At 47.0% G+C, this 22,808-nt stretch overlaps 1 protein-coding gene across 1 annotated transcript in view; it reads right to left on the reverse strand.

Moving 5' to 3' along the window:
• The window catches only part of LOC106591096 (endoplasmic reticulum-Golgi intermediate compartment protein 1), a 92,897-nt gene that overhangs the window by 3,979 nt on the left and 66,110 nt on the right, over positions 1-22,808 (reverse strand). The window contains exons 5-7 of the mRNA XM_082955527.1: positions 15,610-15,664; positions 6,413-6,511; positions 604-708 (exon numbers count right to left, since the gene is read on the reverse strand). Of these exons, the coding sequence (XP_082811653.1) occupies positions 604-708; positions 6,413-6,511; positions 15,610-15,664 (259 nt within the window). The remainder of the gene's footprint in view (positions 1-603; positions 709-6,412; positions 6,512-15,609; positions 15,665-22,808) is intronic.

The raw sequence follows: 22,808 nt of genomic DNA on the forward strand, positions 1-22,808 counted from the left end.
TCACCACCTCACCTGCTGTTAAGATAACCTTCGAACCAACTGGGAGCCCAAGGCTGTTTAGGAGACACCGCTAGAGACACTGTAATTGTGATGAACTGAGAGAATATTAGGGTAGCACTGTAATTCATTAATCATATGCTGTCTGCCTCTGTTCTTACCTTTTTCCCTTTCTGTCTTCTCCACCTCTCTCCCCACCTCATCTATCTTCCTCGTTTTATAATGCACACCATATGTGCATGAAGCAGTGATGCTGGGTACCTCTAACTCCCCCTTGTGGTGGTCTGGAGCAATGAAGCTGTGACGCTGGGTACCTCTAACTCCCCTTGTGGTGGTCTGGAGCAATGAAGCAGTGATGCTGGGTACCTCTAAGTCCAGAGGTGTGAGCTCAAAACTTTTAAAGGAGGAACCACTGATGGAGGATATTACATCTCATCTTAATCTATATTGTGTGTGTGTAAAGTGTGTGTGTGGGCAAAGTGTGTGTGTGTGTGTGTGTGTGTGTGTGTGTGTGTGTGTGTGTGTGTGTGTGTGTGTGTGTGTGTGTGTGTGTGGGTAGGTTGATGTTCAATCAGATACAGAGGGCGTCTATAGAACTGTACTGACCTGTAGTTTCTTCCCGAAGGCCAGTTTGTGTATGAGGTGTGTCATGTCAGGGCTCTGGGGCTGGGCTGTGGCGCTGTGGGTCGACACGTGGAAGTTACCTGGTACCTGGAGGGAGAGCACAACAATACAGAGATGAGTAGAACACAGACTTTATACGTGGAAGTTACCTGGTACCTGGAGGGAGAGCACAATAATACAGAGATGAGTAGAACACTGACTTTACACGTGGAAGTTACCTGGTACCTGGAGGGAGAGCACAACAATACAGAGATGAGTAGAACACAGACTTTATACGTGGAAGTTACCTGGTACCTGGAGGGAGAGCACAACAATACAGAGATGAGTAGAACACAGACTTTATACGTGGAAGTTACCTGGTACCTGGAGGGAGAGCACAACAATACAGAGATGAGTAGAACACAGACTTTATATGACCCAGGAGTCCCGATACAAATCTAGCTAGTTAGCAGATGATCCAGTTCAGTATCAAGTCTTCCTCCCTCTCTTCTGGTTGCAAAACAGTCTCTGACATGAACTAATGTAGCCTATAAGTACCATATAATACAGTATAATATAACCACAAAGAGGAGGTTTTTATCCAGCTAAGAAAGCAAGAAAGTTCATCTGTTAAGCTAATCAAAGTCACGTTGGATTGTGACATCAGAGATGCCAGTTAGAAGCTCTGCTGACGTCAAACCGTATCCCACAGCAGTTATGCTGCTATGCTTAACATAACTCAATAAGTAGACAGTAGAAACACCACGGGAGAGGAGACAGGAGAGGAGACGGGAGAAACACGCAGGAGATGAGACGGGAGAAACACGCAGGAGAGGAGACAGGAGAAACATGCAGGAGAGGAGACGGGAGAAACACGCAGGAGAGGAGACGGGAGAAACAGGCAGGAGAGGAGACAGGAGAAACGCGCAGGAGAGGAGACAGGAGAAACGCGCAGGAGAGCAGACAGGAGAAACACACAGGAGAGCAGACAGGAGAAACACGCAGGAGAGGAGACAGGAGAAACACGCAGGAGAGGATACGGGAGAAACATGCAGGAGAGGAGACGGGAGAAACACACAGGACAGGAGACGGGAGAAACACGCAGGAGAGGAGACAGGAGAAACACGCAGGAGAGCAGACAGGAGAAACACGCAGGAGAGAAGACAGGAGAGGAGACAGGAGAAACACGTAGGAGAGGAGACAGGAGAAACACGCAGGAGAGGAGACAGGAGAAACACGCAGGAGAGAAGACAGGAGAGACACGCAGGAGAGCAGATAGGAGAAACACGCAGGAGAGGAGACAGGAGAGGAGACAGGAGAGGAGACAGGAGAAACACGTAGGAGAGGAGACAGGAGAAACATGCAGGAGAGGAGACAGGAGAAACACGCAGGAGAGGAGACAGGAGAAACACGAAGGAGAGGAGACGGGAGAGGGGACGGGAGGAAAACGCAGGAGAGGAGACAGGAGAAATATGCAGGAGAGGAGACGGGAGAAACACGCAGGAGAGGAGACAGGAGAGGAGACAGGAGAAACACGCAGGAGAGGAGACAGGAGAAACACGCAGGAGAGGAGACGGGATAAACACGCAGGAGAGGAGACGGGATAAACACGCAGGAGAGCAGACAGGAGAAACATGCAGGAGAGGAGACGGGAGAAACACGCAGGAGAGGAGACGGGAGAAACACGCAGGAGAGCAGACAGGAGAAACATGCAGGAGAGGAGACGGGAGAAACACGCAGGAGAGGAGACGGGAGAAACACGCAGGAGAGGAGACGGGAGAAACACACAGGAGAGGAGACAGGAGAGGAGACAGGAGAGGAGACGGGAGAAACACACAGGAGAGGAGACGGGAGAAACACGCAGGAGAGGAGACGGGAGAAACACGCAGGAGAGGAGACGGGAGAAACACGCAGGAGAGGAGACAAGAGAAACACGGAGGAGAGGAGACAGGAGAAACACGCAGGAGAGGAGATGGCAGAAACACGCAGGAGAGGAGACGGGAGAAACACGCAGGAAAGGAGACAGGAGAAACATGCAGGAGAGGAGACAGGAGTAACACGCAGGAGAGGAGACAGGAGAAACACGAAGGAGAGGAGACGGGAGAGGAGACGGGAGAAACACGCAGGAGCGGAGACAGGAGAAATATGCAGGAGAGGAGACGGGAGAAACATGCAGGAGAGCAGACAGGAGAAACATGCAGGAGAGGAGACGGGAGAAACACGCAGGAGAGGAGACAGGAGAGGAGACAGGAGAAACACGCAGGAGAGGAGACAGGAGAAACACGCAGGAGACGAGACGGGAGAAACACGCAGGAGAGCAGACAGGAGAAACATGCAGGAGAGGAGACGGGAGAAACACGCAGGAGAGGAGACAGGAGAGGAGACAGGAGAAACACGCAGGAGAGGAGACAGGAGAAACACGCAGGAGAGGAGACGGGAGAAACACGCAGGAGAGCAGACAGGAGAAACATGCAGGAGAGGAGACGGGAGAAACGCGCAGGAGAGGAGACCGGAGAAACACGCAGGAGAGGAGACGGGAGAAACACGAAGGAGAGGAGACGGGAGAAACACACAGGAGAGGAGACGGGAGAAACACACAGGAGAGGGGACAGGAGAGGAGACAGGAAAGGAGACAGGAGAAACACGCAGGAGAGGCGACGGGCAGGAGAGGAGACAGGAGAAACACCCAGGAGAGGAGACAGGAGAAACAAGAAGGAGAGGAGACGGGAGAAACACACAGGAGAGGAGACAGGAGAGGAGACAGGAGAGGAGACAGGAGAGGAGACGGGAGACACACGCAGGAGAGGAGACGGGAGAAACACGCAGGAGAGGAGACAGGAGAAACACCCAGGAGAGGAGACAGGAGAAACACACAGGAGAGGAGACAGGAGAAACACGAAGGAGAGGAGACGGGAGAAACACGCAGGAGAGGAAACGGGAGAGGAGACAGGAGAGGAGACAGGAGAAACACGCAGGAGAGGAGACGGGAGAAACACGCAGGAGAGGAGACAGGAGAAACACGCAGGAGAGGAGACAGGCCTGGAAATCTTCTGCTCTGATCAGCCTGTATTACAGTCACACCAAAGATATGTCTTCAAACCACCTGTGATCCAGATTCACTATAAAGATCTTATATTTAGTATGAGACGTTGAAATCAGTGGCCAAGTTAGACTAGGCACATTATCAATGACGTTAAATGAGACATCCTTCATAACGGTAGCAACAGTCTGATAAGAAAGCTCTCGTTCTGATGAAGCTTCACTACGACGGCAGACATGTCATGAGGTAAAATCACATCTGTGAAAGAACACGGAGTGGCCATCATTTTAAATATAACAGGGGTCTCTCTGGGTAACTGGAACTTTCCCAGGGTTCAGTGATGGTTGTGTGTGCAAACTGGAAAATCTATCTGAAGTGAACTGGTTTTGTTAGCTGTCAAATCAAATCCAATTTTTATTGGTCACATACACATGGTTAGCAGATGTCAATGCCAGTGTAGGGAAATGCTTGTGCTTCTAGTTCTGACTATGCAGTAAAATCTAACAAGTAATCTAACAATTTCACAACAACTACCTCATACACACAAGTGTAAAGGGATGAATAAGAATATGTACATATAAATATACGGATTAGCGATGGCCGTGCAGCATAGGTAAGATGCAGTAGATGGTATAGAATACAGCATATACATATGAGATGAGTAATGTAGGATATGTGAACATTATTAAAGTGGCATTATTTAAAGTGACTAGTGATACCTTTATTAAGTTCATTTATTAAAGTGGCCAGAGATTTGAGTCTGTATGTTGGCAGCAGCCACTCAATGTTAGTGATGGCTGTTTAACAGTCTGATTGCCTTGAGATAGAAGCTGTTTTTCAGTCTCTCGGTCCCAGCTTTGATGCACCTGTACTGACCTCGCCTTCTGGATGATAGCGGGGTGAACAGGCAGTGGCTCGGGTGGTTGTTGTCCTTGATGATCTTTTTGGCCTTCCTGTGACATCGGGTGCTGTAGGTGTCCTGGAGGACAGGTAGTTTGCCCCCGGTGATGCATTGTGCAGACCGCATCACCCTCTGGAGAGCCTTGCGGTTGTAGGCGGAGCAGTTGCCGTACCAGGCGATGATACAGCCTGACAGGATGCTCTCAATTGTGCATCTGTAAAAGTTTGTGAGGGTTTTAGTTGACAAGCCAAATTTCTTCACCCTCCTGAGGTTGCGTGCATGGCCACGCAGTCATGGGTGAACAGGGAGTTCAGGAGAGGGCTGAGAACGCACCCTTCTGGGGCCCCAGTGTTGAAGATCAGCGGGGTGGAGATGTTGTTTCCTACCTTCACCACCTGGGGGCGGCCCATCAGAAAGTCCAGGACCCAGTTGCACAGGGCGGGGTCGAGACCCAGGGTCTCGAGCTTAATGATGAGCTTGGAGGGTACTATGGTGCTGAATGCTGAGCTGTAATCAATGAACAGCATTCTGACATGGGTATTCCTCTTGTCCAGATGGGCTAGTCTTCTCAAAGCACTTCATGATGACGGAAGTAAGTGCTACAGGGCGATAGTCATTTAGTTCAGTTACCTTAGCGTTCTTGGGAACAGGAACAATGGTGGCCCTCTTGAAGCATGTGGGGACAACAGACGAGGTTAGAGATTGGTTGAATTTGTCCGTAAACACACCAGCCAGCTGGTCTGCGCATGCTCTCAGGATGCGGCTTGGGATGCCGTCTGGACCGGCAGACTTGCGAGGGTTATCACGTTTAAAGGTTTTACTCACGTTTGCCACGGAGAAGGAGAGCCCACAGGTTTTGGTAGCGGGCCGTGTCAGTGGCACTGTATTGTCGTCAAAGCGAGCAAAGAAGTTGTTTAATTTGTCTGGGAGCAAGACATTGGTGTCCACAACGGGGCTGGTTTTCGTTTTGTAATCCGTGATTGTCTGTAGACCCTGCCACATACATCTCGTGTTTGAGCCGTTGAATTGCGACTCTACTTTGTCTCTATACTGACACTTTGCTTGTTTGATTGCCTTGCGGAGGGAATAGCTGCACTCTTTGTGTTCGGTCGTGTTTCCGGTTACCTTGCCATGATTAAAATATACACGGCTGAGACTATAATCGATGAGAATTCTCTTGGAAGATAATGCAGTCAGCATTTGATTGTAAGGAATTCTAGGTCAGGTGAACAAAAGGACTTAAGTACCTGTATGTTGTTGTGATTACACCATGAGATGTTAATCATAAGGCATACCCCCCGCCCTTCTTCTTATCAGAGCGATGTTTGTTTCTGTTGGCACGATGCATGAAGAAACCAGGTGGCTGTACCAACTCTGATAACGTATCCCGAGTGAGCCATGTTTCCGTGAAACAGAGAATGTTACAATCTCTGATGTCTCTCTGGAAGGCAACTCGTGCCCTAATTTCATCCACCTTGTTGTCTAGAGATTGGACATTGGCGAGTAATATACTCGGAAGTGGTGGATGGGGTGCTCTCCTTCTGAGTCTGACCAGTCTGACCTCTCCGGCGGCGACCATGTTGTTTTGGGTCGTCCTCTGGGATTAGATCCCATGTCCAGGATGGAGGTCTGAACAAAGGATCCGCGTCGGGATTCCTGGTCGTAATGATGGTAAATTGACATCGCTTTTATATCCAATTGTTCTTCCCGGCTGTACGTAATAACACTTGAGATTTTCTGGCTTAACAATGTAAGAAATTATACAAAAAAAATAAAAAATAACTGCATAGTTTAAGGACCTGAAGCACCATCTCTGTCGGCACCATTTTGATCAGAGGTCTGTGTAGTGGGGGTCAGTAGTGTCTCCTTACTTTGTTAATAGTGAACTCTCCCTTGAAGTGACAGCCATATCCATGGTTGAGAGGAACCTTCATGATGACCCATCTCATCCTGGATATCAAGATCCACCACTGGAGGGGGGAGAGGGAGAGAGAAGACAACAGTGGTCAGATCATTTCTGTTGGGTACCTGCTTAGTCACTGTACATAGTAACACTCTCTCTTTCTCTCAGTCCTGATCTCTCCTGGCACGTAGGCAGACAGGACCCTATTTATTTATTTTACCTTTATTTAACTAGGCAAGTCAGTTAAGAATAAATTCTTATTTTCAATGACAGCCTAGGAACAGTGGGTTTACTGCCTTGTTCAGGGGCAGAACGACAGATTTGTACCTTGTCAGCTCAGGGATTTGAACTTGCAACCTTTCAGTTACTAGCCCAACACTCTAACCACTAGGCTACCCTGCCACCCCAATTTAAGGACCCCCTCTGTGGGGTGAAGGATACAGAGGGAGCGAGAAGAGAGAGGGAGGTCTGGTGTCTATTCACATGCAGAGCGACCTTCGACTTTTGGTATTTCAGAGGACAAGTTTAAAACCATCTGCTGCAACGCCAGCACCTAAAACCATCTGCTGCAACGCCAGCTCCTAAAATACACCCCGGGTCAAAATGCAGTATGGATATAGATACAGCTGCATGTTTGTAAGCTAGAAGCCTGGAGAAAAGTCAACTCTCTCCATTTCAGATTTCTAAATAGATATTTAAAATAGGGTCGAGAGAATGAGGTCATTCAGATTTCTCTTCATTATGTAGATGTTGGAAACGGAGAAAAAAAAGTCATCCCTTTTCAATGCACATTTAAGGAAGTAGAGAATGATGTAATATATATATATATATATATATATATATATATATATATATATATATATATATATAGAGAGAGAGAGAGAGAGAGAGAGAGAGAGAGAGAGAGAGAGAGAGAGAGAGAGAGAGACATGTAGAAGGCTGGAGAATAACAGTCATGTACTTCTATATCAGTCTTAATATTTCACAACGTCCCAAAATAGAGGAGATGGGATGAATACGGAATAGTGTGATGATGTGCCCTGGTTCTCTTCTTGGTCTCTTTCTTTCTCTTCTATGTATAGATGAGGAGGATATTCATCATGTGTTATTCCATGAAGTCAAAGATCAAGTCTTAACTTGTTTTAGTAACTGTAAAAAAATGTCATTACAGGGAGGTAGCAGGGGCTGGATTGAACAATATAAGTGATGAAGAAGAGAGATGTAATGCTGAGAGATTAGAGCCGTATGCCGTTATAGTTACTCATCGGTTTAATATTACTTTTAGTACAATTTTCTTTCTCTCCACATTGTTGGGAAGGGAGACCGTAAGAAAGCATTTCAAATTTAGTCTACATCTGTTGTTTACGAAGCATGTGACAAATCTAATTTGATTTTGACATTTGGGACCGTGTATATGAGGCCTCAGCTAGACTTCACAGCCATTTCTGTCACCTATTTACTATGATGATTTACATGGTTGTTTACCAGCACTCAGACAGTTGTAATTACTAGAGGATATAGGCTGCATCCCAAATGGCATTACATTCTCTATATAGTGCACTACTTTTGACCAGAGCCCTATTCCCTACATAGTGCACTACTTTAGATCAGGGCCCTATTCCCTACATAGTGCACTACTTAAGACCAGAACCCTATTCCCTATATAGTACACTACTTTAGACCAGAGCCCAATTCCCTATATAGTGCACTACTTTAGACCAGAGCAGGACTGACTCTTTACCAGAGCAGGACTGACTCATTACCAGAGCAGTCTACTCCCCACAGAGCAGGACTGACTCATTACCAGAGCAGTCTACTCCCCACAGAGCAGGACTGACTCATTACCAGAGCAGGACTGACTCATTACCAGAGCAGGACTGACTCATTACCAGAGCAGTCTACTCCCCACAGAGCAGGACTGACTCATTACCAGAGCAGTCTACTTCCCACAGAGCAGGACTGACTCATTACCAGAGCAGTCTACTCCCCACAGAGCAGGACTGACTCATTACCAGAGCAGTCTACTCACCACAGAGCAGGACTGACTCATTACCAGAGCAGTCTACTTCCCACAGAGCAGGACTGACTCATTACCAGAGCAGGACTGACTCATTACCAGAGCAGGACTGACTCATTACCAGAGCAGTCTACTCCCCACAGAGCAGGACTGACTCATTACCAGAGCAGTCTACTCCCCACAGAGCAGGACTGACTCATTACCAGAGCAGTCTACTCCCCACAGAGCAGGACTGACTCATTACCAGAGCAGGACTGACTCATTACCAGAGCAGGACTGACTCATTACCAGAGCAGTCTACTCCCTACAGAGCAGGACTGACTCATTACCAGAGCAGGACTGACTCATTACCAGAGCAGTCTACCCCCACAGAGCAGGACTGACTCATTACCAGAGCAGTCTACTCCCTACAGAGCAGGACTGACTCATTACCAGAGCAGGACTGACTCACTACCAGAGCAGTCTACTCCCTACAGAGCAGGACTGACTAATTACCAGAGAAGGACTGACTCATTACCAGAGCAGTCTACTCCCCACAGAGCAGGACTGAGTCATTACCAGAGCAGGACTGAGTCATTAGCAGAGCAGTCTCCTCCCTACAGAGCAGGACTGAGTCATTACCAGAGCAATCTACCCCCACAGAGCAGGACTGACTCATTACCAGAGCAGGACTGAGTCATTACCAGAGCAGTCTACCCCCACAGAGCAGGACTGACTCATTACAAGAGCAGGACTGACTCATTACCAGAGCAGTCTACTCCCCACAGAGCAGGACTGAGTCATTACCAGTGCAGGACTGAGTCATTACCAGAGAAGTCTACCCCCACAGAGCAGGACTGACTCATTACCAGAGCAGTCTACTCCCCACAGAGCAGGACTGAGTCATTACCAGAGCAGGACTGACTCATTACCAGAGCAGTCTACTCCCTACAGAGCAGGACTGACTCATTACCAGAGCAGGACTGACTCACTACCAGAGCAGTCTACTCCCTACAGAGCAGGACTGACTAATTACCAGAGCAGGACTGACTCATTACCAGAGCAGTCTACTCCCCACAGAGCAAGACTGACTCATTACCAGAGAAGGACTGAGTCATTACCAGAGCAGTCTACTCCTACAGAGCAGGACTGACTCATTACCAGAGCAGTCCACCCCCACAGAGCAGGACCGACTCATTACCAGAGCAGTCTACTCCCTACAGAGCAGGACTGACTCATTACCAGAGCAGGACTGACTCACTACCAGACCAGTCTACTCCCTACAGAGCAGGACTGACTAATTACCAGAGCAGTCTACTCCCCACAGAGCAGGACTGACTCATTACCAGAGCAGGACTGACTCATTACCAGAGCAGGACTGACTCATTACCAGAGCAGTCTACTCCCCACAGAGCAGGACTGACTCATTACCAGAGCAGTCTTCTCCCCACATTTGTTTAATTTTGGAATGTAGGGTAATTAATTAATTAATTAACCTGTTTGGGATAGGGGGCAGTATTTTCACGGCCGGATAAAAAACGTACCCGATTTAATCTGGTTACTTCTCCTGCCCAGTAACTTGAATATGCATATGATTAGTAGATTTGGATAGAAAAGACTCTAACATAGGGCCCAGGGAACATAGGGCCCAGGGAACATAGGGCCCAGGGTACATAGGGCCCAGGAAACATAGGGCCCAGGGAACATAGGGCCCAGGGAACATAGGGCCCAGGGAACATAGGGCCCTGGAAACATAGGGTCCAGGGAACATAGGGTCCAGGGAACATAGGGCCCAGGAAACGCCTCGCCAATATCCAATGGTAGCGCCTGGCGCGAAAGATGAAAAACCTTAAAAATGCTATAATTTTTAAATAGCTTTTAAAATAGCTTTTCGGTGAAAGCACATTTTGCAATATTCTGAGTAGATAGCCCGGCCATCACGGCTAGCTATTTTGACACCCACCAGGTTTGGCACTCACCAAACTCAGATTTACTATAAGAAAAATTGGATTACCTTTGCTGTTCTTCGTCAGAATGCACTCCCAGGACTTCTACTTCAACAACAAATGTTGGTTTGGTTCCAAATAATCCATAGTTATATCCAAATAGCGCCGTTTTGTTTGTGCGTTCAAGACACTATCCGAAGGGTAACGAAGGGTGACGCGCCCGCGCGTATCGTGACAAAAAACTTCAAAATATTCTATTACCGTACTTCGAAGCATGTCAAACGCTGTTTAAAATAATTTTTTATGCAATTTTTCTCGTAAAAAAGCGATAATATTCCGACCGGGAGTCGTTGTTTTCGTTCAAAGACTGAAAATGTAAAATGGACTCTTCACGTGCAGGCGCGCACCCGTCTCATTGTTCTCAGATCGACCACTATCCAAATGCGCTACTGTTTTTCAGCCATGGACTGCAAAGTCATCATTCAACGTTCTGGCGCCTTCTGAGAGCCTATGGGAGCCTTAGAAAGTGTCACGTTACAGCAGAGATCCTCTGTTTTCAATAAAGAGGCTAAAGAAGGCCAAGAAATGGTCAGAGAGGGCACTTCCTGTTTGGAATCTTCTCAGGTTTTGGCCTGCCATATGAGTTCTGTTATACTCACAGACACCATTCAAAACGTTTTAGAAACTTTAGGGTGTTTTCTATCCAAATCAAACAATTATATGCATATTCTAGTTTCTGGGCAGGAGTAATAAACAGATTAAATCGGGTACGTTTTTTATCCGGCCGTGAAAATACTGCCCCCTATCCATAACAGGTTAACCAATTACACTATGTGGACACCTAATCGTCGAACATCTCATTACAAAATCATTGGCATTAATATGGAGTTGGTCCCCCCCGCCGCTGCTATAACAGCCTCCACTCTTCTGGGAAGGCTTTTCAGTAGATGTTGGAACATTGATGCAGGGACTTGCTTCCATTCAGTCACAAGAGCATTAGTGAGGTCGGGCACTGATGTTAGGCGATTAGGCCTGGCTCAGTCGACGTTCCAATTCATCCCAAAGGTGTTTGATGGGGTTGAGGTCAGGGCTCTGTGCAGGCCAGTCAAGTTATTCCACACCGATCTCGACAAAACATTTCTGTATGGACCTCGCTTTGCGCACGGGGCATTGTCATGCTGAAACAGGAAAGGGCCGTCCCCAAACTGTTGCCACAAAGTTGGAAGCACAGAATCTTCTAGAATGTCATTGTATGCTGTAGTGATAAGATTTCCCTTCTCTGGAAATAAGGGGCCTAACCCAGACCTTTATTTATTTATATATTTATATATTTATTTCTCCTTTATTTAACCAGGTAGGCAAGTTGAGAACAAGTTCTCATTTACAACTGCGACCTGGCCAAGATAAAGCAAAGCAGTGCGACACAAACAACAACACAGAGTTACACATGGAATAAACAAGCGTACAGTCAATAACACAATAGAAAAAAAGAAAGTCTATATACAGTGTGTGCAAATGGCATGAGGAGGTAAGGCAATAAATAGGCCATAGTGGCGAAGTAATTACAATTTAGCAGATTAACACTGGAGTGATAAATGAGCAGATGATGATGTGCAAGTATAAATACTGGTGTGCAAAAGAGCAGAAAAGTAAATAAAAACAATATGGGGATGAGGTAGGTAGATTGGATGGGCTATTTACAGATGGACTATGTACAGCTGCAGCGATCGGTTAGCTGCTCAGGTAGCTGTTGTTTAAAGTTAGTGAGGGAAATGTAAATCTCCAGCTTCAGGGATTTTTGCAGTTCGTTCCAATCATTGGCAGCAGAGAACTGGAAGGAAAGGCGGCCAAAGTAGGTGTTGGCTTTGGGGATGATCAGTGAGATATACCTGCTGGAGCGCGTGCTACAGGTGGGTGTTGTTATGGTGACCAGTGAGCTGAGATAAGGTAGAGCTTTACCTAGCAAAGACTTATGGAGCCAGTGGGTCTGGCGACGAATATGTAGCGAGGGCCAGCCGACTAGAGCATACCGGTCGCAGTGGTGGGTGGTGGGTGGGGCTTTGGTAACAAAACGGATGGCACTGTGATAGACTGCATCCAGTTTGCTGAGTAGAGTGTGGGAGGCTATTTTGTAAATGACATCGCCGAAGTCGAGGATCGGTAGGATAGTCAGTTTTACGAGGGTAAGTTTGGCGGCGTGAGTGAAGGAGGCTTTGTTGCGAAATAGAAAGCCGATTCTAGATTTGATTTTGGATTGGAGATGTTTGATATGAGTCTGGAAGGAGAGTTTACAGTCTAACCAGACACCTAGGTATTTGTAATTGTCCACATATTCTAAGTCAGAACCGTCCAGAGTAGTGATGCTAGTCGGGCAGGAGGGTGCGTCAGCGATCGGTTGAAGAGCATGCATTTGGTTTTGCTAGCATTTAAGAGCAGTTGGAGGCCACGGAAGGAGTGTTGTATGGCATTGAAGCTCGTTTGGAGGTTAGTTAACACAGTGTCTAAAAAAGGGCCAGAAGTATACAGAATGGTGAACATGAAAAACAGCCCCAGACCATTATTCCTCCTCCACCAAACGTTACAGTTGTCACTTTGCATTGGGGCAGGTAGCGTTCTCCTTGTATCCCCCAAACACACATTTGTCCATCAGACAGCCAGATGGTGAAGCGTGATTCATCACTCCAGAGAACGCGTTTCCACTGCTCCAGAGTCCAATGGCGGCGAGCTTTACACCACTCCAGTCGAAGCTTGGCATTGTGCATGGTGATCTTAGGCTTGTGTGCGACTGCTCGGCCATGGAAATCCATTTCATGAAACTCCTGACGAACAGTACTGACGTTGCTTCCAGAGGCAGTTTGGAACTCGGTAGTGAGTGTTGCAACCGAGGACAGACGATTTGTAACGCGCTACGTGGTTCAGCACTTGGCGGTCCCGTTCTGTGAGCTTGTGTGGCCTACCACTTCGCAGCTGAGCCGTTGTTGCTCCGTGACGTTTCCACTTCACAATAACAGCACTTACAATTGACCGGTGCAGCTCTAGCAGGGCAGAAATTTGATGAACTGACTTGTTGGAAAGGTGGCACCCGCTGACAGTGCCACGTTGAAAGTCACTGAGCTCCTCAGTAAGGCCATTCTACTAACAATGTTTGTCTATGGAGATTACATGGCTGTGTGCTCGATTTTATACACCTGTCAGCAACAATTGTGGGTGAAATAGTCGAATCCACTAATTTGAAGGGGTGTCCACATACTTTTGTATATATAGTGTATCTACCAAAGACATCTTAAATCAGTGTAGTTTGATGTTTTTCTACCATGGGTAATGTGTTATAGGCTATGTATTGCATTACAGTATGATCATAAATCAAATCGTATTGGTCACATACACAAGTGTAGCGAAATGTTTGTGTTCCTAGCTCCAACAGTGCAGTAGTATCTAACGATTCACAACAATACACACACATCAAAAATAATGGAATTAACAAATATATAAATATTAGGACGAGCAATGTCACAGTTGTATTGACTAAAAAACATTAGAATATAATACAGTAAATACATATGAGAAGAGTAAAGCATTATGTAAATGTTCTTAAAGTGACCAATGATTCCATGTGTGTGTATATGGGGCAGCAGCCTCTAAGGTGCAGGGTTGAGTGACAGGGTGGTCGCCGGCTAGTGATGGCTATTTAACAGTCTGATGGCCTTGAGATAGAAGCTGTTTTTCAGTCTCTTGCTCCCTGCTTTGATGCACCTGTACTGACCTCGACTTCTGGATGATAGCGGGGTGAACAGGCAGTGGCTCGAGTGGTTGATGTCCTCGATGATCTTTTTGGCCTTACTGTGGCATCGGGTGCTGTAGGTGTCATGGAGGGCAGGTAGTTTGCCCTCGGTGATGCGTTGGGCAGACCTCACCACCCTCTGGAGAGCCCTGCGGTTGCAGGCAGTGCAGTTGCCGTACCAGACGGTGATACAGCCTGACAGGGTGCTCTCAATTGTGCATCCGTAAAAGTTTGTGAGGGTTTTAGGTGACAAGCCAAATTTCTTCAGCCTCCTGAGGTTGAAGAGGCGCTGTTCCGCCTTCTTCACCACGCTGTCTGTGTGGGTGGACCATATCAGTTTGTCTGTGATGTGTACAACGAGGAACTTGAAGCTTTTCACCTTCCCCACTGCTGTCCCGTTGATGAGAATAGGGGGGTTTTCCCTCTGCTGTTTCTTGGAGTCCACGATCAGCTCCTTCATTTTGCTGACGTTGAGGAGGAGGTTATTTTCCTGGCATCACATTGCCAGGGCCCTCACCTCCTCCCTGTAGGCTGTCTTGTCATTGTTGGTAATCAGGCCTACTACTGTTGTGTCGTCTGCAAACTTGATGATTGAGTTGGAGGTGTGCATGGCCACGCAGTCATGGGTGAACAGGAAGTACAGGAGCACGCACCCTTGTGGAGCCCCAGGGTTGAGGATCAGCGAAGTGGAGGTGTTGTTTCCTACCTTCCTATCGGTTATGTTAATTGACAATAACAATGTTGCTTTTCTTTCAAAAACAAGGACATTTCGATGAGACCCCAAACTTTTTAACTGTAGTGTGTGTATATATCTATCACCACTATTATCATCCTTCTAATCAGTTTTTGACTATCATTCAATTTGCATACCGCACCAATAGATCCACAGACGCTGCACACTTCCCTATCACTTCCCTGGGCCCTGGGTCTGAACCCTGGGTCTGAACCCCGCCATGTGCAACTGGGTCCTGGACTTCCTATGGGCAGCTTCATTAAATAGTACCCGCAAAACACCAGTCTCAACGTCAACAGTGAAGAGGCGACTCCGGGGTGCTGGCCTTCTAGGCAGAGTTCCTCTGTCCAGTGTCTGTGTTCTTTTGCCCATCTTAATCTTTTCTTTATATTGGCCAATCAGAGATATGGATTTTTCTTTACAACTCTACCTCCCATAAAGTAAATGTAGAACTTGTGTTACTCAAAAACATAAAATACTGTCAAATACAGTCAAAAAGGTGAAAAATATTGTGATATTATATTTTGACCATATCGACAAAATGTAATAGAGGTGTACATTGTATATATGTACGTATGTATTAATAATGACCTCCTATATAAAGTTAGTACATTCAGACAGTAATACAGTATATAACAGTGGATATGTAGGTATGTATAATATACTCACAATCACAATGTATGTTTGGCAAACTGATGTTTAAACTCACATCAATCTTCCCACCACTGTTTTTATCAGGGTCATCCTCATGCAGCTCATTAACACTGGTGGGGAGACAGAGAGAGGCAGAGAGAGAGAGGCAGAGAGGCAGGCAGAGAGAGAGAGAGAGGCAGAAAGAGAGAAATGCAGAGAGAGGCAGGTAGAGAGAGAGGCAGGCAGAGAGAGAGGCAAAAAGAGAGAGGCAGAAAGAGAGAGGCAGAAAGAGAGAGGCAGAGAGAGAGAGAGGAAGAGAGAGGCAGGCAGAAAGAGAGAGGCAGAGAGGTAGGCAGAGAGAGAGGCAGAAAGAGAGAGATGCAGAGATCGGCAGGCAGAGAGAGAGAGAGAGGCAGAAAGAGAGAGAGGCAGAAAGAGAGAGGCAAAGAGGCAGGCAGAAAGAGAGAGATGCAGAGAGAGGCAGGCGGAGAGAGAGAGGCAGAAAAATAAAGAGGCAGAGAGAGAGAGGCAGGCAGAGAGAGAGAGAGAGGCAGGCAGAGAGAGAGAGAGGCAGGCAGAGAGAGAGAGAGGCAGGCAGAGAGAGAGAGAGGCAGGCAGAGAGAGAGAGGCAGGCAGAGAGAGAGAGGCAGGCAGAGAGAGAGAGGCAGGCAGAAAGAGAGAGAGAGGCAGAGAGAGAGAGGCAGGCAGAGAGAGACAGGCAGAGAGAGAGAGGCAGAGAGAGAGAGAGGCAGAGAGAGAGAGAGGCAGAGAGAGAGAGAGGCAGAGAGAGAGAGAGAGAGAGGCAGAGAGAGAGAAAGAGAGAGAGAAAGAGAGGCAGAGAGAAAGAGAGAGAGAGGCAGATAGGGAGAGAGGGAGAGAGAGAGAGAGAGGGAGAGAGAGAGGCAGAGAGAGGCAGAGAGAGAGAGAGGCAGAGAGTAAGGCAAGCAGAGAGAGAGAGGCAGAGAGAGAGAGAGAGAGAGAGAGAAAATGGTGAGATAGACTTGTAGATCATTTACAAGGCATTCAGAAAGTCATCAGACCCCTTGACCTGTTCCACATTTTGTTACATTACAGCCTTATTCTAAAATTGATTAACTAAAAACAAATCCTCAATATACACACAATACCCCATAATGGCAAAGTGAAAACAGGTTTAGTCATTTTTGGAAACTTATTAAAAAAATATTTACATAAGTCTTCAGACCCTTTGCTATGAGACTCAAAATTGAGCTCAGGTGCATCCTGTTTCCATTGATCATCCTTGAGATGTTTCTACAACTTGATTGAAGTCCACCTGTGGTAAATTCAATTGATTGGACATGATTTGGAAAGGCGCAGACCTGTCTATATAAGGTCACACAGTTGACAGTGCATGTCAGAGCAAAAACCAAGCCATGAGGTCGAAAGAATTGTCCGTAGAGCTCCGAGACAGGATTGTGTTGAGGCACAGATCTAGAGAAGGGTACCAAAACATTTCTGCAGCATTGAAGGTCCCCAAGAACACAGTGACCTCCATCATTCTTAAATGGAAGAAGTTTGAAACAACCAAGACTCTTCCTAGAGCTGGCCGCCCAGCCAAATTGAGCGATCAGGGGAGAAGGGCCTTGGTCAGGGAGGTGAACAAGAACCCAATGGTCACTATGACAGAGCTCCAGAGTTCCTCTGTAGAGATGGGAGAACCTTCCAGAAGGACAACCATCTCTGCAGCACTCCCCCAATCAAGCTTTTATGGTAGAGTGGCCAGACGGAAGCCACTCCTCAGTAAAAGTCACATGACAGCCCACTTGGAGTTAGCCAAAAGGCACTTAAAGGACTCTCAGACCATGAGAAACAAGATTCTCTAGTCTGATGAAACAAAGATTGAACTTTTTGTTGTTGTTTGTTTTTTTTGTTGCAAAACTGTCTACAAACCTGTTTTTGCTTTGTCATTATGGGGTATTGTGTGTGGATTGAAGATAATATATTTTTTAATCCATTTTAGAATAAAGCTGTAAGGTAACAAAATGTGGAAAAAGTCAAGGGGCCTGAATACTTTCTGAATGCACTGTATTTTACCATTCAAGTTATAGAACATGGAGCATCTTTCAAGGAACACACTAAGTGGGAGAGATAAACCATCTTCATTAGAGACCCCTTTCGATGTCCAGATTCACCCCCAGCTGTCACAATGTACCCACAATGTCCTGATTCACCCCCAGCTGTCACAATGTACCCACAATGTCCTGATTCACCCCCAGCTGTCACAATGTACCCACAATGTTCTGATTCACCCCCAGCTGTCACAATGTACCCACAATGCTCTGATTCACCCCCAGCTGTCACAATGTACCCACAATGTTCTGATTCACCCCCAGCTGTCACAATGTACCCACAATGTCCTGATTCACCCCCAGCTGTCACAATGTGCCCACAATGTCCTGATTCACCCCCAGCTGTCACAATGTACCCACAATGTTCTGATACACCCCCAGCTGACACAATGTACCCACAATGTCCTGATTCACCCCCAGCTGACACAATGTACCCACAATGTCCTGATTCACCCCCAGCTGACACAATGTACCCACAATGTCCTGATTCACCCCCAGCTGTCACAATGTACCCACAATGTTCTGATTCACCCTCAGCTGTCACAATGTACCCACAATGTCCTGATTAACCCCCAGCTGTCACAATGTACCCACAATGTCCTGATTAACCCCCAGCTGTCACAATGTACCCGCAATGTTCTGATTCACCCCCAGCTGTCACAATGTACCCGCAATGTCCTGATTCACCCCCAGCTGTCACAATGTACCTACAATGTCCTGATTCACCCCCAGCTGTCACAATGTACCCACAATGTTCTGATTCACCCCAGCTGTCACAATGTACCCACAATGTCCTGATTCACCCCCAGCTGTCACAATGTACCCACAACGTTCTGATTCACCCCCAGCTGTCACAATGGCACACACAGTGTCCTGATTCACCCCCAGCTGTCACAATGTACCCACAATGTTCTGATTCACCCCCAGCTGTCACAATGGTACACACAATGTTCCTCTTCCTGCTAATTGTGATAAAAGTACATTGGTGCTTCTTTGTCATCTAATTTCCTTTCTATCCTCCCCTGCCCTCCACCTCTCCCACAGCCCAGCGTAAAGAAGCTGTCCTCCTCTCCACATCACACCCAGCAGAGAAGCTGTCCTCCCTTCCTCTCCCAATCTCCAGCTGACTCATGCACAAAGCCCTAACATCCCTTCAGAAAGATGTCTCCATGTTGGTTACGGCACCAGACGCGTCGCAAAGCATCATAATGAACACAGGACATCCTCATTCATGATCAACACTCTTTTGTTACGCTTCTGTCTTTGTTGCGTCTTCAACAGAACAGGAAATAGATTTTGGGCATTTTGAACATTTCATGTGTGGAGTCCAGAGGGAGTGGAGAGATGTCCCTAACTAACACAGATCTGTCCAGCACTGATGTTGTCCCTAACTAACACTGATCTGTCCAGCATTGATGCTGTCCCTAACTGACACTGATGGTGTCCCTAACTAACACTGATCGTGTCCCTAACTAACACTGATGGTGTCCCTAACTAACACTGATGCTGTCCCTAACCAACACTGATGCTGTCTCTAACCAACACTGATGCTGTTCCTAACCAACACTGATGCTGTCCCTAACCAACACTGATGGTGTCCCTAACTAACACTGATGCTGTCTAGCATTGATGCTGTCCCTAACTAACACAGATCTGTCTAGCATTGATGCTGTCCCTAACTAACGCAGATCTGTCTAGCATTGATGCTGTCCCTAACTAACACTGATCTGTCCAGCATTGATGCTGTCCCTAACTGACACTGATGGTGTCCCTAACTAACACTGATGGTGTCCCTAACTAACACTGATGGTGTCCCTAACTAACACTGATACTGTCCCTAACTAACACTGATGGTGTCCCTAACCAACACTGATGGTGTCCCTAACTAACACTGATGGTGTCCCTAACCAACACTGATGGTGTCCCTAACCAACACTGATGGTGTCCCTAACCAACACTGATGTTGTCCCTAACCAACACTGATGGTGTCCCTAACCAACACAGATCTGTCTAGCATTGATGCTGTCCCTAACTAACACTGATCTGTCTAGCATTGATGCTGTCCCTAACTAACACTGATCTGTCCAGCATTGATGCTGTCCCTAACTGACACTGATGGTGTCCCTAACTAACACTGATGGTGTCCCTAACTAACACTGATGGTGTCCCTAACCAACACTGATGGTGTCCCTAACCAACACTGATGGTGTCCCTAACTAACACTGATGCTGTCTAGCATTGATGCTGTCCCTAACTAACACAGATCTGTCTAGCATTGATGCTGTCCCTAACTAACGCAGATCTGTCTAGCATTGATGCTGTCCCTAACTAACACTGATCTGTCCAGCATTGATGCTGTCCCTAACTGACACTGATGGTGTCCCTAACTAACACTGATGGTGTCCCTAACTAACACTGATGGTGTCCCTAACTAACACTGATACTGTCCCTAACTAACACTGATGGTGTCCCTAACCAACACTGATGGTGTCCCTAACTAACACTGATGGTGTCCCTAACCAACACTGATGGTGTCCCTAACCAACACTGATGGTGTCCCTAACCAACACTGATGTTGTCCCTAACCAACACTGATGGTGTCCCTAACCAACACAGATCTGTCTAGCATTGATGCTGTCCCTAACTAACACTGATCTGTCTAGCATTGATGCTGTCCCTAACTAACACTGATCTGTCCAGCATTGATGCTGTCCCTAACTGACACTGATGGTGTCCCTAACTAACACTGATGGTGTCCCTAACTAACACTGATGGTGTCCCTAACCAACACTGATTGTGTCCCTAACCAACACTGATGGTGTCCCTAACTAACACTGATGGTGTCCCTAACTAACAATGATGGTGTCCCTAACTAACACTGATACTGTCCCTAACTAACACTGATGGTGTCCCTAACTAACACTGATGGTGTCCCTAACCAACACTGATGGTGTCCCTAACCAACACTGATGGTGTCCCTAACCAACACTGATGTTGTCCCTAACCAACACTGATGGTGTCCCTAACCAACACTGATGGTGTCCTTAACTAACACTGATGCTGTCCCTAACTAACACTGATGGTGTCCCTAACTAACACTGATGCTGTCCCTAACTAACACTGATAGTGTCCCTAACTAACACTGATGGTGTCCCTAACTAACACTGATCTGTCCAGCATTGATGGTTTCCCTAACCAACACTGATGGTGTCCCTAACTAACACTGATCTGTCCAGCATTGATGATGTCCCTAACTAACACTGATCTGTCCAGCATTGATGATGTCCCTAACCAACACTGATCTGTCCAGCATTGATGGTGTCCCTAACTAACACTGATGGTGTCCCTAACTAACACTGATGGTGTCCCTAACTAACACTGATGGTGTCCCTAACTAACACTGATCTGTCCAGCATTGATGATGTCCCTAACCAACACTGATCTGTCCAGCATTGATGGTGTCCCTAACTAACACTGATGGTGTCCCTAACTAACACTGATCTGTCCAGCATTGATGATGTCCCTAACCAACACTGATCTGTCCAGCATTGATGGTGTCCCTAACCAACACTCATCTGTCCCTAACCAACACTGATCTGTCCAGCATTGATGATGTCCCTAACTAAAACTGATCTGTCCAACACTGATGATGTCGTCATGACATCAGCTATTGGAGATCCATATAAGGAGGGTAGATACTGTATCTGACTCCAGATCAGTAGACATTATGTTGTCATCACTGTAATAGTTCAGGGTTAGGACAGGCAAGTACAACTCCACCATGAACTTCACATCAACAGAGTATCTCAGACTACACGGAGTGAAGGTAACCTGACCCAAGATCTGTGGTAAGACAGGAGACATGGTTATGTACTGTATTCACAGTTCGTTGGCTATGAATGATGTCTGTTCATGCATCTGCATGTGAGGGGTATTTCTACGTCTGTGTGTTTTAGGAAAACCCCAGATGTAGACCAGGAGCCAGAACAATAAACAGACTGTTTTATTAACTTCCACCGAAAACACAGGAAATAATGTGCTCGTCAGGTACTTTTAGTATTTAATGTGTCAGTGGAGTTAGAGGGGTAGAGGTAGAGGGGTAGAGGTAGAGGTAGATGTAGTGGTAGAGGTAGTGGTAGAGGTAGTCGTAGAGGTAGAGGTAGAGGTAGTGGTAGCGGTAGTGGTAGTGGTAGAGGGGTAGTGGTAGTGGTAGTGGTAGAGGGGTAGAAGTAGAGGGGTAGTGGTAGTGGTAGTGGTAGAGGTAGAGGTAGTGCTAGAGGTAGAGGTAGAGGGGTAGAGGTAGTGGTAGAGAGGTAGTGGTAGAGGTAGAGGTAGTGGTAGAAAGGTTGTGGTAGTGTTAGAGGTAGTGGTAGAGGTAGTGTTAGAGGTAGTGGTAGAGGTAGGTGGTAGTGGTAGTGGTAGAGGTAGAGGTAGAGGTAGAGGGGTAATGGTAGTGGTAGAGGGCTAGAGGTAGAGGTAGAGGGCTAGAGGTAGAGGTAGAGGGCTAGAGGTAGTGGTGTAGGAAGAGGTAGAGGTAGTGGTAGAGGTAGTGGTAGAGGTAGAGGGCTAGAGGAAGAGGTAGTGGTAGAGGTAGTGGTGTAGGTAAAGGTAGTGGTGTAGGTAGAGATAGTGGTAGTGGTAGAGGTAGTGGTAGAGGGGTAGAGGGGTAGTGGTGGAGGTAGTGGTAGTGGTAGAGGTAGAGGGCTAGAGGTAGTGGTAGTGGTAGAGGGCTAGAGGTAGAGGTAGAGGTAGTGGTAGCGGTAGTGGTGTAGGTAGAGGTAGAGGTAGTGGTAGTGGTAGAGGTAGTGGAAGAGGTAGAGGGGTAGACGTAGAGGGGTAGTGGTAGTGGTAGTGGTAGTGGTAGTGGTAGAGGTAGCGGTAGTGGTGTAGGTAGAGGTAGAGGTAGTGGTAGTGGTAGTGGTAGAGGTAGTGGAAGAGGTAGAGGGGTAGACGTAGAGGGGTAGACTTAGAGGGGTAGAGGTAGAGGGGTAGAGGGGTAGAGGTAGTGGTAAAGGAAGAGGTAGAGGTAGTGGTAGTGGTAGAGGTAGTGGAAGAGGTAGAGGGGTAGAGGTAGAGGGGTAGAGGGGTAGAGGTAGTGGTAGAGGTAGAGGGGTAGAAGTAGAGGGGTAGTGGTAGTGGTAGTGGTAGTGGTAGAGGTAGTGGTAGAGGGGTAGAGGTAGTGGTA

The sequence above is a fragment of the Salmo salar genome, chromosome 09 (assembly GCF_965601325.2).
Source record: "Salmo salar chromosome 09, fSalSal1, whole genome shotgun sequence".
NCBI classification, from domain to species: Eukaryota; Metazoa; Chordata; class Actinopteri; order Salmoniformes; family Salmonidae; genus Salmo; species Salmo salar.